This window comes from Rhamphochromis longiceps, linkage group LG14 (genome assembly GCF_057381845.1).
Source record: "Rhamphochromis longiceps isolate RC_006_pf linkage group LG14, R_longiceps_female_GT1.1, whole genome shotgun sequence".
Taxonomy (NCBI): Eukaryota; Metazoa; Chordata; class Actinopteri; order Cichliformes; family Cichlidae; genus Rhamphochromis; species Rhamphochromis longiceps.
Window position 1 is genome coordinate 31,848,374 of NC_140570.1, and position 17,121 is coordinate 31,865,494.

The 17,121-nt window shown below is 39.1% G+C and overlaps 2 protein-coding genes and 2 long non-coding RNA genes across 5 annotated transcripts in view; 2 read left to right on the top strand and 2 right to left on the bottom strand.

Moving 5' to 3' along the window:
- Positions 1-17,121, bottom strand: part of LOC146654426 (uncharacterized) — a 419,743-nt gene that overhangs the window by 167,616 nt on the left and 235,006 nt on the right. The window lies entirely within an intron of this gene.
- LOC146654429 (uncharacterized) overlaps positions 6,210-17,121 on the top strand; it is a 283,469-nt gene continuing 272,557 nt past the window's right edge. The window contains exons 1-2 of the long non-coding RNA XR_014907152.1: positions 6,210-6,548; positions 7,127-7,714. This is a non-coding gene — a long non-coding RNA (uncharacterized LOC146654429). The remainder of the gene's footprint in view (positions 6,549-7,126; positions 7,715-17,121) is intronic.
- On the bottom strand, positions 9,121-11,229 carry LOC146654430 (acyltransferase PGAP2-like). The gene is made up of 5 exons (XM_085380208.1): positions 10,825-11,229; positions 10,477-10,726; positions 10,121-10,227; positions 9,911-10,019; positions 9,121-9,759 (listed from the first exon to the last, which is right to left on the bottom strand). Exons 1-5 carry the CDS (start codon positions 10,990-10,992, stop codon positions 9,629-9,631), a joined length of 765 nt encoding a protein of 254 aa, XP_085236334.1. The 5' UTR covers positions 10,993-11,229; the 3' UTR covers positions 9,121-9,628.
- Positions 11,811-15,652, top strand: chrna10a (cholinergic receptor, nicotinic, alpha 10a). 2 transcript variants are annotated; one of them, XM_085379980.1, is made up of 6 exons: positions 11,940-12,071; positions 12,340-12,465; positions 13,080-13,225; positions 13,393-13,547; positions 14,057-14,589; positions 14,672-15,652. In XM_085379980.1, exons 3-6 carry the CDS (start codon positions 13,223-13,225, stop codon positions 15,370-15,372), a joined length of 1,392 nt encoding a protein of 463 aa, XP_085236106.1. In that variant the 5' UTR covers positions 11,940-12,071; positions 12,340-12,465; positions 13,080-13,222; the 3' UTR covers positions 15,373-15,652. The 2 variants fall into 2 exon arrangements, with proteins under 2 accessions (XP_085236105.1, XP_085236106.1); XM_085379979.1 differs by lacking the exon at positions 12,340-12,465 and having other exon boundaries at positions 11,811-12,071.

Consider the following 17,121-nt stretch of genomic DNA (forward strand, 5'->3'; position numbering starts at 1 on the left):
AGGCACTAGTACTCCCTCCTCCTCCGTATAGTCATCATCGGCTAATGTCGCCCCCTAGCGTTTGGAGTATAGGCTATACTTGATCCAAGCGTCCAAGCTGAAGAGAGACATTAAGACATCGAGTATTTTTGCAATAATGAGGAAAAAAAATATTAGTCTCTTTATCACCTTTTTTTTTTTTTTACTATAATAGAATATTATACAACATTTAAATCAGAATCAGAATCAGAATCAGGATACTTTATTGATCCCTGGGGGAAATTATTTTTTGTTACAGTGCTCCATTATAAACCAACATTAAGACAAGACAGACAATACACTAACTAAGAATAGTACAATATATACATATATATACATACATACATACATAAGTCACTCATAAATAAATAGCTGAAAAAGAAACATGTGTAGTTATAGCAGCAAACAGTGTGTTAAGTGGATGCGTTGTACAGGGAGATGGCCACAGGCAGGAAAGATTTCCTGTGTCGTTCAGTGGTGCTTTTCGGTAATCTCAGTCTCTCACTGAATGAGCTCCTGTGACTGACCAGCATGTCATGGAGTGGGTGGGAGGTGTTATCCAACATTGTCTTTATCTTGGATAGCATCCGCCTCTCCGACACCACCTTGAGGGAGTCCAGCTCCATCCCCACAACATTGCTGGCCTTACGGATTAGTTTATTGAGTCTGTTGGCATCTGCGACCCTCAGCCTGCTCCCCCAGCATGCAACAGCATACAGGATCGCACTGGCCACAACAGACTCATAGAAAATCCTGAGCATTTTCTGGCAGATGTTGAAGGACCTCAGTCGCCTCAAAAAATAGAGACGACTCTGGCCCTTCCTGTAAAGTGCTGTGGTGTTTTTAGCCCAGCCCAGTTTATTGTCAATGTGTACTCCAAGGTATTTATAGTCCTCCACAATGTCAACACTGACCCCCTGGATTGAAACAGGGGTCAAGTGTTTCCTGGTCTTCCTGAAGTCCACGATCAGTTCCTTGGTCTTTGCCACGTTGAGCTGCAGATGATTCTGCTCACACCACGTGACAAAGGAGTCGACCACAGCCCGGTACTCTGTCTCATCATCCCTGTTGATGCATCCAACCACCGCAGAGTCATCAGAAAACTTCTGAAGATGGCAGGTCTCTGTGCAGTGGCTGAAGTCTGTGGTGTAGAGGGTGAAGAGGAAGGGGGAGAGGACAGTCCCCTGTGGTGCCCCTGTGTTGCTGATCACCTTGTCAGACACACACTGTGGGAAACGTACATATTGTGGTCTTCCTGTCAGGTAATCAACAATCCAGGACACCAGAGAAGCATCCACCTGCATCGCTGCTAACTTATCACCCAGGAGGGTCGGCCTGATGGTGTTGAAAGCACTGGAAAAGTCAAAAAACATGACCCTCACAGTGCTCGCCGGCAGATTAAAACAAAAACTCTGACTTTTTCAATCTCTGCTCTTTGTAGAGTTACACAGCTGAATTCAATAAGCTATAACCAGATTTTACACAAGCCGTCATGGCTGATGGAGTCCATCCCAGATACCATGAGATGAGAGGTGGGGTTCACCCTGGACAGGTCGTCAGTCTTGACAACAGCAAGGTCAAGGCGATGGCACTTTCCCCTGCTTTCAAAAAAAGCTTAATATTCATTCATTCATTCATTCATTCATTCATTCATTTCAGGCACAACAAAATAAATATATTGAACATAAAGTGCACAAAACAAAAAATATTTCAAGGACAAAAGATCTGGGCCCGTATCCCTAAAGATTCTGAGAATCCTCTCAGAGAGCTCCTAACTTAACCTAAAAATTCCTTGCCAGGAGTTTTAGCTTCGAAGTGATTCCAGAACATTTTCATTGAACTCTGAGCAAGGAATGGTTGGGAAATCCTATCTTAGTGAGGAGGTGTGGTTGACCCCGTTGCTAGGTATGAGTCATCATTTCAAAAGCCGTGATTGGTTGATCCTACAAGTTTGATGGAAATGAGCTTTTGGTGATAATGAGCAAAGGATGTACCCTCAAATCAATAAACATAATTATACACTCTAATCTTATGCTGATTGTAATTGTAAATAATATTTCACATTCAAGAAAATATCTGGAAAATGAATAGTAAGCTGTAGGGGTTATAGCCTAACATTAGAATCTAAAATATGTGAAAACTTAAACTCATTACACCCTGTTCAAATAATGATTCGTGTCTTATTTGCTCATATTAATATCCTAGCTGGCATATTTTGTACTTTCACTCCCATATGGACCCCATTGAAAACAAGATGGCCTATCTCAAGGGGCTGTCCTTAATGAAGTGGAAATCACAACGTTACAAGTCCAGTGTGGTCTTAACGAGGGTAACACGGCTCAGTTTTTATCAATGTCTGTGATTGCTGGCTGGTCTATTTATAAAGGCTTGTTAACAAATATCCTACAAACACAGAAAATGGAGGGAAAAAAAAGGACTCGCAAGCCGAACTGGACTGAGGAGCAAGGTTTGTTGCTGGCCCAGTTGGTGAACGAACATAAAGGTATGTTACGAGGAAAATTTGGCCCAACTGTCACTAGCCAAGGCAAGAGGCGCGCCTGGGACACAATATCAGGATAGCCCAGCGGATCAAACACCATTCCCATCTGCAGCACCTGCTCCGTCAGCACCCCTGCAGGAGAGCAGATTGCAACTCACAATTGATGTGTTTGAAAAACAAAAAGAAGTCCTTTCCCTTCAGGAGGAGTACTACCACCTTAAAATTGAACACCTAAAAAATAAACCATTTACAGATTGTGTTCTGTGTCTTGCATTTAACAATTGCAGGTGATGTGCAGTAAAACTGTGGTAGTTCTTAATACCATCACAAGTTCTCAAAAGACATGGGGCTACAGCTTGCCTGAAATGTAAATTTGTGAAGTTTGCCCTGTAAGGCAGTCCACTCTGGGCTAGGTTCCCCTGTGGAATGTAAATATCTTCTTCACCACCATCCTCATCGTTGTCCTCATCCTCATCGCCATCCTCCAGAGGTTCTGCAATCTGTCTAACCTTGCAAATATTGTGTAATATTGCACAGGCTATGATGACTTTGCTGACTTTTTCAGGCCTCAGCCGCACCTCTCCGTGGAGAACATGAAAGCGCCTCTTAAGCTGGCCTATGCCATGCTCCACCACCGCTCTTGTTGTCTTGTGGGCCCTACAATAGAATACAGAGACCTTTAATTATTTGATGGAAATATTGCACTACTTGGATGCTCTAACATATTGCTTGCATTTCATTTCCATGATTTTTGTATTGTTTGGCTTACCTGTTATAGTTTAGTTGGGGCCCTTGGCATGGCTGGAGGTAAGGTGTAAGGAGCCATGGTTTGCATGGGTAGCCACTGTCCCCTAACAAGTGGCAATTAGCTGGCACATAGCGTCTCTCAAAAAGCTGTCTGATGCCACTCTCGGAGAGCATTCTCGCATCATGTGTGGAGCCTGGCCGTTTAGCCACAATGTCCAAAATCTTACAGGCCGCATTGAAGACTATTTGCACATTGATGCTGTGGAAATTCCTCCTGTTAACAAAGACAGCCTCGTCCTCTGATGGCGCAATTATTCTCACATGTGTTCCATCAATTACACCCACAACGCCAGGGAATCCTGCAATGTCCATAAATGCCCTTTTATGTGTGTGTAAAGTGCGGGCATCCAGCGGGAATGAAACAAATTGTGTCACAATATTAGGTTGTGACAAAGCTGTCAGTGTTTGGGTGATGACTCTGCTGACAGAGGATTGGGACAGACCCAAGTCATCACTGCTGCATTGTTGCATTTTCCCAGTTGCCAAATACCTCAGGGTTGTGATTACTTTCGTCTCCGGTGTAATAGCGTTGTGGCGTCGAGTTGGTGAAGTAATTGCATCTCTAAGGAGATCCACCACAAACATGATTCCTGCACGATCCAATCTGTAGCGTCTCAATAATTCCCAGTCATCCAGTGTTTGCAGGACATCTCTCCTGCCTCTTCTGTTGGCCATTTTGTGCAGCTGCTTAGGGGAACTCCTAAGCCACTAAAAGTCCTCTTCCCTGCTCTTAGCAGATCTCGCCTTAGGAGCCCTTTTAAGCGCTAGGAATCTTGAGGAATAGCTTTTATATTAACTGGGATTGTCGTGTCACTTTTAGGGGAAATTCTAAGAAAACGTCATGACTCTGAGAATTTTCTTAGAATTTGGCCGCTAGGAGCCACTTTTTGCACAAAGATTCTTTAGGGATACGGGCCCTGATGTCTCAACAGGACCTGGAAAAACTAGTCCATGCATTCATCTTTAGTAGGCTTGATTACTCTAATAGGATCTTTACAAGTCTACCTAAAAAATCAGTCAGACATCTACAGCTCATTCAGAACTCTGCTGCTCGGGTCCTCACTAAGACCAAAAAAGTGGACCACATCAGTCCAGCTCTGAGGTCTTTACACTGGCTGCCTGTCCGTCAGAGGATAGACTTTAAAGTTCTGATGCTGGTCTATAAAGCTCTGAATGGTTTAGGACCAAAATACATCAGTGACCTCCTGACCCAGTATGAACCTTCCAGATCCCTCAGGTCATCTGGATCCGGTCTTTTATCAGTTCCCAGAGTCAGAACCAGACACGGAGAAGCTGCATTCAGCTTTTATGCTCCTTATATCTGGAACAAACTCCCAGAAAGCCTCAGATCAACTGAAACACTCAGTTTATTTAAATCCAGGTTGAAGACTCTCCTATTCTCAGCTGCATTTCAATAAAACACCAAATCCACACTGTTAAGCTACATTTCAAAACTTACATTTTAACTACTGATTTTATCAAGGCAAGGCAAGGCAAGGCAAGTTTATTTGTATAGCACAATTCAACAACAAGGTGATTCAAAGTGCTTTACAGAGACATTAGAAACAAGAACAAATAAAAAGCATGATTTAAAATTGATTAAAACAAGCAAATAAACTAACTAACTAATTAACAAACAAACAAACAAACAAACAAACAAACAAACAAACAAACAAACAAACAAACAATCAAACAACAGTATATAAAATCAAAACAGATAAAATCAGAACAGTAGATAAAATCAGTAGTTAAATGTAAGTTTTGAAATTTAAGCTTAAAGTGTGGATTTGGTGCTTTATTCAAATGCAGCTGAGAACAGGTGAGTCTTCAACCTGGATTTAAATAAACTGAGTGTTTCAGCTGATCAACTGTTCTGATTTTATCTACAGTTTTTTTAATCAACTTTAAATCATGCTTTTTATTTGTTTTTGTTCTTTAATGTCTCTGTAAAGCACTTTGAATCACCTTGTTGTTGAATCGTGCTATATAAATAAACTTGCCTTGCCTTGCCTTGCTTAGATACATCCTCGTCCTGTGCATCTCAGATTGCTGGCTCATCTGTGTCTTATTGAATGAGACACCAATCCAGGTTTTGCTTGGCAGTTGCTCACAATTTTAAGCAAGTCAACATGCCAGCATTTTAAGCTGGATAAATGTAATCATATTCTCCACCACATGTGTTGTTTCAAAAGGAAGGCTACATCCCAGGATATTCACAGCAACAACACAACTAGATGCGTGTTAGGACAGGTGTGGACATCTGCTGCTTCACTGTGAAAGGCTGGAATGGTGTGACCTCTGTCCAAAGGGTGTGTCGAGGTGGAAATCCAAGAAGTGCAATACGTTCCTGCATGCACACCAGCAAAGGTTGGCAGGACACCCCTTGAAGTAAAGGGGATCTAATGCCCCAAAACATGCTGCTCTGTTGAACTAAGATACATTTGAAGAAGGTTTATGGCTTTTGCTGAGAAATTTTAGGTGTCCAAAAATTTTATTTGACTGTTACTGATCTGGTTATCAATTCAGAGTTATACTATAAAGGGAAACCTTGACTGTTTGATAGAGACCTCTATTTAAAAGAATAATGGTGCTTGAATTAAAAAGAAAAATATATTATTTGTTGTTACTTTTCTTACTCATTTTTTTTTTTTTTTTTAGAATTCCTGTTATTAAACACATGTACAGACTTTGCAGAGTATATGTCTGCAATGTTGACTGTTTGGGCTAACACAGGGTCCTGTAGCTTTCCTGTAGAGTAAACCTGCACACTGAGGTATTTTCCAAGTCATGCCAGTATATTATGGTAAATATCCTTAAGTTTGAGTGCAAATAAAATAATTAATATTGGAGAAAATTACTGTCATCACATCATGGTTCATACACAGCAAATTCAAAAGTGTTAAATTTTTTGGTGTTAATAGTCTCCTTGCAAAAGTAGAGTTAATTTTACTCTAAGCAGAGTCACATTCTTTTAATGTAACTCTGAGGTGTAAAATGATAGTAGTTAAAATCGAGTGTTAAAAATGAGTGTTTCTCTGTCAAATCTGGAGGTGTTACAATGGAAACATTAACTCTTGACCTCTTAACTCTGAACTCCTAGAGGGGCTATGACACCAACAGAGTAAATTCACAGACTCCGCCCCCAGCACGGCTCCAATCGAAGCTGAAGTGAAGCCGTTTCAGAACATTTTGCTCTACATATTTGAGTTGTTTGCCATGCTTGGTAAGTCATTTTTTCAAAGATTGTTTCAATTGTTATTAGCCTTTACTTCTGTGGCTCTTTGGAGTTGAGACAAAGCTGTGTGAAAGGCATTAGCCATGTTGCTCGCTGATAGCATAATATTCTGTTTTAGCTAGCTGAAAGGTATTGTTTGCGGGCAAATACCACAGCCTTGAAAAAAGCTTCCATGTGAATTTTCAGTCAAACGTTTGGTCAAATACACCTAAAACAATGTCTAGAATGTGAAATGTTGGTATAATGGTGCTACTTGAAGCCTGAAAACGATCGCCCATAAAAAAAAAAACGAGCAAACAGCAGTAGCAGACGTCCTGACTGGATTCTACGTTAGAATTTAGATCCCTCCAGAGTTTTGTGCACACGGTTTAGGTAAAAATGAAAAAGTTGAGGTTTTACATTTAGTTCAGTATTACCTGTTGCCTGTGTCCTTGTCTTTTGGGAAAATACTTTACACAAGTAATGGCTCAAAGAGGATTCCTTTTTTTTTACTGTGCTGCAATTGTTTACTGGATTATTTGTGCCGTTAATTAGTGTCAACTAATTTTTATTCAATCTCCACACAGGATATGCTTGTGAAGATGGAATATGGGGGAGAGCAGAAGTCCGTTGAAGTTCCACAAAGGGATGAATGAAGGACATGCATATTGTATTGAAGAAATAAGTGATGAGAATGCTGTTATTTGCATTTACCAGCTCACCTATGTCAGACCTTTTGATAAACAAAATTCTAATGAAAGTGAGAACATGTACACTGTTACATCTTTCAGAAAATGTTTTGAAATTGTGGTGCACAGTTCAGAATAAATGTTTTTCAAAAACCATTGCATCTTTTTAGTAAATGTTTATTTCCAAAAGAAATTTCTAGAAGTTCAGAACAGTAAAATTCCCGCTTTTTAGAATGAATTAGAAGATAACTCTTACGTAGTTAAACTAAAATACTCTTTGAGAGTTAATATATAAACTCTTAACACCAAGTGTTAAATTATCAACTCCAGACAGATTTGGTGTTTAACACTAAATCAGAGTTAACGTACCAACTCTCCAAAAAGAGTTAAATTAACACTCTCTGGTGTGGACCCATATAGACACTTTAATAGTGTTGAAATCAAATCCGACAGTGTTAATTTGGACATGCTGGATTTGCTGTGTAGGTTTCAGTATTATATAGCTTTTTTTAAAATCTTTAATGACATATTGAAGATATTTACTGACTACTTCATCTGAAAACAGAAGAACAAAGTAATAAACTTTTAGTGATGCGCTTCACATACATTTGTCACATAATATTTGGTTAATATTATTGATTGATAGATTGTTTAATATTAGAACCTACACAATATTAAGCTTTGATCATTTGCATCATCTGGTTTAGATATATGGTGGATTATAAGAAACTTCAGAGCAGTGCAAATTCAATCATATTGCAAGATATATACAGAGGAAATATTTTGAGACTACCTTACAATCTTGGTGGTATAATACAAATGAACAGTAGCATATAATGATGTCTTAAGTCAATCATAAGTTGAAGTGCATATATATTTTAAGTTCTGTTAGAACGATGAAATAACCTTTACAGTGATTTGTTTATTAGACACAGCACAGTTTGCACAAATATGCAAACAATTCCATTTAAACTTTAACCAGACAAATTTATTTCCATGTGCAGGAATTCCTTTGTGCATACATGGAAAGTGTAAGGCCTAAACAGGACAGGCACCAACAGATATGGTACTGATAATGGTATAACTAGTATAAAGAGATGCGCTGAAGTTGTGTAAAGGTAGTCAGGCTAAACAAACTTAAATTGTGCACCCTAAATTAAATTTGCCAGTTACATAGGTATTTTTAGCTGAACCTTCCTGGTATTGAGATCAGATAATATAGGCTTGTGTATTGACATTATAGGCTGATCTTAACTTTGAGCTGTAACCTGCCAATTTAACCATCATCACAAAAATGTGAATCTATCCCCAACACAGTGTTAACAAGACCTGAGTATTATCAGTTTCACAAATATAGGACTTTCTCAGGTAAGGTATTCACTGTATTGGATAATTTTACACGGTTCATTGATTGATTGATTGATTGATTGTTTTTAATTTAGGTACTTTAATTAAATTTGATTTTATCATGTTTTTCCTAAATCTGTTGATATGGCATGTCAATCTGGAGTATACTCTTTCATTTAAATCTACAGGTTTTTATTGGGGGATTTAATTTTGGTGCACAGCGAAGAGTTAGGTAATCAGGACACAATAGTGTGCACAGTTCCTCACATATTACTGAGGAAATCTGTTTTGAAAAGTGTTAAATTAACATTTCAACTGCCAGTATTGCAGAAGTATTTAAAGTTATGATTTACTGAACTTTATTATGTCTCTGTTTGTGTTTTAAAAGCCCGACTAGGAATGGGCATGGCAAACTAGCTAAGATTAAAAATACTCTGGTGTGTAATGTGGTTCATGTAATATACTTGCCCTTAAAAAATAAACCATAAATAAGTAACAACATAGAATAAAGCGCTTTGTCAACAGCAACCTGAATATTGCATTTTATTACATGAAAGTGAGTATCGGTGCCAATCTTTTTTGAGGACTCTAAATAGAGTGCAGTGTTTCTGAAGCTGGACACTAAGGCTTAGAATTCAGAATGCATCCATTTCCTATCCTTGAGTTTATATTTCAAAATAAAAGCCAAGCATACTTGAAGAACTATCACTTTACTTTGGCACATTTCTAGTATGACCACAAATTTGCTGTGCAGTGTATAAAAGTTAAAATGTCACATTACATAACATCATGTAGGTTGGTGAAGGCATCCATGAATGAGACACTGAGGCAAAAGAATGCACTTAAAGTTATCCTAATACCCCTACAGTAGCACATGTGCATATCTTATGTTCATTTGTCAGACATCATCACTCACTAAGGATTTGTGACTGGTCATCATGGAAATATATGGAAAAGGCCTTCATCCCACTCTTCCGCTTCAGCAGGATCAAGGCTGCTATCATCAGGTGGTTGGGGGGTGGTACATGTAGTACCTAGTCCTTGACTTTCTAGTCAGAAGTCTTTATCCTCTGAAGATGAAATGAGCATGACCTCCCGGCTCTTAAAGTCCCACACGGCTGTAAGATGGAAGGCCATATTGGAGAAAACAACTAGATACTCAAACAGGGCAAAGAATGTGTAACCTGATAAAAGTAGAAACAGAGTACAGAAAAAATATAATTTGGTCAGAATATTGTGAATATTTGCATTACTGTAAATATGATGGTTGATGATTAATATTAATAAAGCAGCACACAATCCACACAGAAACATAAGGATGGGTTAAATACTCACTCCCTGATTCACAGTACATGTTGTGTTTCCAGTAAAAGAATCCGGCAAAAGCACAGAAACATACATTGAGAAGTAAGAAACGCACTTTCCAGTGGTGAGACTTGGCATCCTGTGAGGGCACAACAAAGTAAACAAATACTGAAATTGACTGTAATTCTACAAATGATATGGCAGTTTTTAAGTTCTAGTGCCTCATTTGCTATTTCTTACCTCAGGACTTAAGGAATATTTCTTAATAGATTTCCATAAACGGCAGGTTATCAACATGTAGATTAGAGAACTTACAATGAACAGGACAAAACCTTCCTTATGCACAACTAAGGAGCAAAAACACAAAGAGGAAGGGAAATTTGACCAACAAATGGGGAGAACTTGTGATAATATGTTATTAAACTTTACATAAATGCACCAACCACCAGTCATATCATACTTAGCACAACTGAAACTGCTTGTTTTTAATGTACAAGAATAGGTAATAGTATTATCAGTATTATTATTATAGTATTACACTATATTTGTGCAGACAAGGCCTGTACAAAAATGCAAACTAAATTCAGAATACTCACAGTAAGTTTCAGTGGATGATACGTATGTGAGCAACAAGAGTCCAATGTTTTCAGATATAGAAAAGCCCAGGTTTAAACAGCTGAGTAAACTCTCTGGAAACCTGGTAGCAAAGCGAGCCTTGTAAAACTTGAAGTAGGTAAAAGCCACCAGTAACCTTGGTGCTGAGTGTAGTCCAATGCAGAATCGCCAAATGTGGCACTCAGGACTTAAGCTGATAGAGGCACTTATAGATGGCAGGTAATTAGGAACCTAAACACACATCAAGAATTTTGTTTAGGTTAAAAATATATAATCAATACATAATAAGGTATTGCAACTACTACCATAGAACTAAACATACACATTACCTGGCAGTGTGTACCAGTGGCATCTTCAAAATGAAAAACAGAGGATATGAAGACACAAGTGATGAGCCCGAGCAGGGGTAGGCACACAGTCGCCAGAACACAGGTGGCGAAGGATACCCTAATAACCAGGGGTCTTTCATGCCCCAAAATATTTGAACTTTGTAGCATTTTAGATTGCGACAGCGGGAAAAGAAACAATCGTGTAAAGATGATCACATACGGGATATAACGCTCTTGGCATCTGTAGCTATGCTAGGTAAGAAGAAAATAGACTGGAGATGAGTAAACATGTCAAGTACATCCATAAGGTCAATATTTATCTTGAACCACTCGGGAACATTTCAGATTTAAAACATTCGCGTGAATTTACTGAACATGTAATGGCTAAATCCATCCTACCTTCACCCTGTTGCCAGTGGTCTCTCCCAACAATACCTACGCTGTAACAATAATATTTAAGTATGCAGGGCGGTGGACGTGCATTTCTCAATCAGCTATCGTCGATCGCCTAAAACACTGCTCGGCTCATCCAGTCATTTTAAATTCCCGCATTTTAGGGGGTGTTTGTTTTGTTTGTTTTGTTGTTTGCATTACGCGACCTCAGATGAATGCTCCGATGAGATGATAACGGGCCTGCGGGTGTAGCATCCTTGTCGTGTAAAACGAGTAGGTGGGGACCACCAGCACCCGGAAGAGAAAGTCGAGGAGGACAGTGTTTTGATTGCTACAGCATATATATTTCGACATAATGCAAATTATGTATTATGTAATTATTATCTTTAAAAAAAAAATCATTGGCCAGATTTAGCCCGAAGACAAGGAGCGAGAAATGTGTTATTATTTGTTTGTTAGTTGCCGGTAGCTCTCCGTGGTGCTGAATCACAGCAAACAGGGGACTGTTCTTATTATCATTAATTCGCCACCAAAACCCCATCAAAGATAATACACAACACCACCTTTAACTCGCCGTGTTTGTGCAAGGTGTACACGTGGTCGTATCAGCTGGATTCGTTCTGTCCCGCCCCTTCCTGAGCGCTTGTTGGGCTTGTACAGCACCGGATTACATCGCTGCTGACTTCCCCCATCGGTGTGTTTTTGTAAAGACTATTTTCGGCGAATAAAACGTGTTTGGGGACAGAGCAGTTCAAATGGTTCTCGGATGGAGGGCATTTGCTTCAGCAAGATGAAACAATGGCGAATGGCGAAGACTTTATTCCGCTGGCTGCTGTGTGTCGGTATTTTGCCGAGTAAGTTTACTTTCGTTTTATTTTCTGTTTACCTCGTATAATCTAAAACGATGTCGGTATGTCGATCAGTTTTGCGTTCCTATTTAGGTTGGTTTAATATCATATGAAAGGGAACTATATTAAAACTGTCCTAGCAGAGAAGAAAGCTTTAGATAACATTTTTCTATAAAGTGTGGTTGGACGTGTGATCCCAGTCATCTGTATTTCATTGCATCTATTATATTTTATAGAACATCCTTTTCACCTCATATTTCCTCTCCCCCTCAAGCTGTTTCCCGCAATCCGCAAACTTGTTGCCAGCTGTTTGGGGATTTTGCTGTCATCATAATCCTGTAGACCTTCTTTGCATCCAGCTCAGAGGCTTTATTGAAACAGGACTCGAGGTTAACATCTGGTTAGTCCAAATCCATTGTTGACACTGGGAATAAATTTAGTGCTATAAACTACGTTTCCTGTTGAAAACTCTTCCTGCTCGTTTCCTGATTGATGAGTGATTATTTTAATTAGATTTTATTTTAATGCGTGAATAATGGCTTCGTGCGTTTGACGAATATTTCCCAATACTTTGCCTCCAGGTTTAGGCTCATTTTTATTTGTTGTTTGTTCACTGGATTAATGTTGCATGTTGCACTCTATATACTGAGCTTTAGCAGCGAAAGTCACTGTTGGCACATGTTGGCAGATGTGTTTGGTCTATTTCTAGAGCCTTATAGAAGGGAAATATAGATTGCCATTGCCCTTTGTTCCCTACCACCATCTGCTGTACCATCCATATTTTGTCTCACATGCCCCACATGTTTTTCCCTTTTCTTGCAACCCTCTAAATCCACAGCACTGCCTTTGCTGTGCATGTCACTGGCTTGAAAATCTAATGATCCGTGATCACACCAGCATGCCTTTAATAGCAAACACATATTTTTCTCGATTAAAATGGAAATACATGAATACTGAAATGCATCACATGTTTTGTGTTAACATAGCTTTAAACTGTTTTGTTCCTTGCCCTAGCTTGTTGGTGTGCTCATGGAAGATATGCTCAGAAACTCCTAAAGGATTTGTTCACAAACTACACTAGCGCACTGAGGCCTGTAGAGGACACAAACACCATCCTGAATGTAACTCTACAGGTTACACTCTCCCAGATAATTGACATGGTAAACTCCCACAGTGCACATAACCGTATGAGTGAAATTGATCCATGCAGATACACATATATCTGTATTGCTGTTTTTTATTTTATTTTATTGTGTTTTATTTTTTATTTTTACTGTTTTAACTGTAATATTCCCCTTTTATGATCACCTTTCTCAATATATTACAGGATGAGCGAAACCAAATTCTAACTGCATATTTATGGATACGGCAAGTGTGGTTTGATGCACACCTTAAATGGAATAAAGATGATTATGACGGCCTTGATACCATCCGCATACCGGGTAGTTATGTATGGAGACCTGATATAGTTCTCTATAACAGGTAGGTTGGATGGGCATAGAGTTCACAAATTCAATACTGTATGACGACATTCTGCCCAATATGAAATACACAAACTAAACATGCTTTGAAGCTGTCATTTGTAGGTGTACAGGCCTATGCCGACTGCTTCTTATAGTCCAATAATGCAGCATATACAACAGTCTAGGCAACTATAAAAACAAAACCATAAAATTTGAATTTTAGAAAAGTGATTGAAAGTGCAAGAAAGTATTAGGTAAGTAGGTGTAAAGTAATTCCATATAATGATGCCTCCCATGGTTTAAAAGTGTCATTGAAACTAAAGGATGCTGAAACATTAAACATAATCATGTTATATTATTGAAAAGCAATAAAAACAGACACGATCCTTACCTAGTGTACTTGTGCCTTTCCAGTTTGAAACTAATCAAAGCTGTTTTTGTAAAAGACCTATTCAAAATTTGCTCCTAGTATGAATTTACAGTGTTGTTGAACATTGTTTTTTCAGCAATGATTTCTTTGTTTTTTAGCGCAGATGATCATTTCACTGGTCCCATGGACACCAATGTGGTGATTCGACATGATGGACAGATAATGTGGGATTCTCCAGCAATCACTAAGAGCTCATGCAAAGTGGATGTGTCTTTCTTCCCCTTTGATGCTCAGCAATGCCAGTTCACCTACGGCTCCTGGACCTACAACGGTAACCAGCTTGACATCCTTAATGCAATGGAGAGTGCTGACCTGGCTGACCTGGTGGAAAACGTTGAGTGGGAGGTGCTTGGTATGCCAGCTAAGAAGAGCATTGTTCTTTATGGTTGCTGTGCTGACCCATACCCAGATGTGACCTACACACTGAAACTTAAGAGGAAAGCATCCTTCTATGTCTTCAACCTGCTCATACCATGTGTGATGATCTCTTTTCTGGCACCACTTGGTTTCTACCTTCCTGCTGACTCTGGAGAGAAGGTGTCATTGGGTGTCACAGTGATGCTGGCACTCACTGTCTTTCAGTTACTGGTTGCAGAGATCATGCCCCCCTCTGAGAATGTACCACTAATTGGTAAGAATCAAATCCCAGTATGCGTGATAGTAATGCACTACAAATCTGTTCACAGATTTTCTCATCTTATTTCCTTCCACAGGAAAATATTACATTGCAACAATGACAATGATTACAGCCTCCACTGCTCTGACCATATTTGTCATGAACATACACCACTGTGGCCCTGATGCCAAGCCTGTTCCCAAATGGGCCAAGAAAGTCATTCTGCAGTACATGGCCAGAATGTGCTTTGTGTATGAAGTTGGGGAGAACTGCATGTCACCTCAGCCAGAGAAACAGGAGCCTCCTCCTGTACAGAACACCAACTGCACCATGAATGGTCAGGCGGGACCGGGCAGAGAGGACTGCATCTTCAGAATGGAGAGAGGACAAGAGATAGTGGGACCTATGCCCACAGAGGAAAAAGAAGACATGGATCAGATGCTGTCTCCTATAGGCTCAATCGGGAAGAACCCTACTAGCAACTACAGCTCTTGGAAGAATGGCATTTTTGCAAGCCTGGACTGTGGTGACTCAGGGGAGGGGAGGAGATGCAGGAAGGGAGGAGTGAGTGATGGAGAGAAAAAAGACAGAGAGATTTCCTGCAGCATCCAAAGCAATGAAACACAGCTCTTGCGTAACATAGAGTATATAGCCAACTGCCACAGAGATCAGAGGGCCACGCAGAAAAGGACTGGAGAGTGGAAGAAGGTGGCCAAAGTTTTAGACCGCTTCTTCATGTGGATTTTTTTCATTATGGTGTTTTTCATGAGCCTTCTCATCATGGGCAAAACCATATAACTGCAGACCTTTTCAGAAGGTTTGGTGACAGCATGAAATGCTGTTAATAGCATAAAGATTATTCCAGGTTAGGACAGGAATAATCCAGTATTATCAGATTCTGTAAAAGTTTCTCATATTTCCAGGAATGTTTGAGATTTCATCTCCTATTACAAACCTTTTTGTGAGTAGAATTAAATCTTTGATAAAGTTGTTGTTTATGGACTTTCTCCCCTTGCTATGTGAAAGTTATTCCACTCACCCAAGAAGTGGGAAGTTCTTTTGTCAAATCTATATATTTTATGATAATGATATTTTTTCAGTTGTTCACTATTGAGTTCTTCTTTTAAAAAATAAAATACAGATTAATTTCTATACAGCAACTTTTATTTCCCCTTTATTTAAGGTGTTCATAAACTAATATCAACAAGCAACAAATAAATATTATCCGCTGTTGCTTAAGAAATGTCTTATTGTTGCAGGAAAATTTAAAATGTCCACATTCCAGAAAAGAATCAATTAATTTACTGATGCGAAACGAAATAGTGAAGTGATGAAATAAACATACAGATCATTTAAGCAGCAAAAACTGTTACTTGCAGTTTCCTTGAATACTTAATTAGCCACTTGAGACTGACTGTTGAAAAACACAACTTTTGAGCAGAAATAAACATGTTTTCGTCCTGGTTCATAAACCATTTAAGTCTCTATGGGAAAAATTCCCATTTACAGGGTGATTTATTATATATTTGAATTATTTCTTATTATTTTATGGCTCACCCATTTAAAATGCACTGTGACTTATGCAAGAGGTATTAAAGTGTTAAAGACGCATTGCTCACTTAATGAGACTGGGTATCTGCACTAATTAGCAGGTATCTGTAATGCAAGGTTAATTATAGATCTATGAATGAACCTAATGTTGTCACTTTTGTCTCCAAAAAGCCTAAATGGTAATGCCCATAATTTTCAAATAGAGGGTCCAAAATGGGACCTCACGAACCCGTGATGTGACAGTAACTTTTATATAGTGGTCATCATTGTCATGTCACAGAAAGAGGGTTTTTCATTCAAAACAGTCAGCACCTGAGGCTTTTTTGTGTGGAGCTTCTATATTCTCCCTGTTCTTGGGCGAACAGCTTGCTCCCTCAGTCCAAAGACACACGTGTCAGGTTGATTGCAGAGATTAAAATCAGCTGAATAGCCCTGTGATAGATTGGTGATGTGCCCAGGGTTTATCCCACCCCTCACTAAAATAGGCTCCAGCCCTCCTCCAACCCAAAATCTGACAAAGCAGTTAAATCAAAAGCAGTTACTATGGTTATGGTGGTGTCCTGAGAAAGTAAGGCCTCCAGTGAACCCTGAGAGGGTTCAATGCTCTTTTAATGCTTCACATGGCTTGTTTGACTAATTTATAAATCCATGAAAATATAACAGCTGGCATGGGTATAAAATAATTATACTAGCACAAGACCCTTTGATAGAAATTGTGTTACCAGTTTCTCTAAAACATATAACATGCTTATGATGATGTCACTAGTGTAACGCTTATGCATTAACTGTGAAATCTCATAGTTTGCAGCCATTAGCTTAGCTCTTGGTATAATCCCTCATCTATATGTTTTAGAGAGGGATAGCCCTCTTTAATCTCGACCAGAAAGGAAAATAGTCTGAATGCTTAGTCAGCAGTACTCTGTTCTAAACTGTTAGGAAATGCACTACAATGCAATGTCACATTAACAGAAGTAGAGAAGAATTACAGTAAAATGT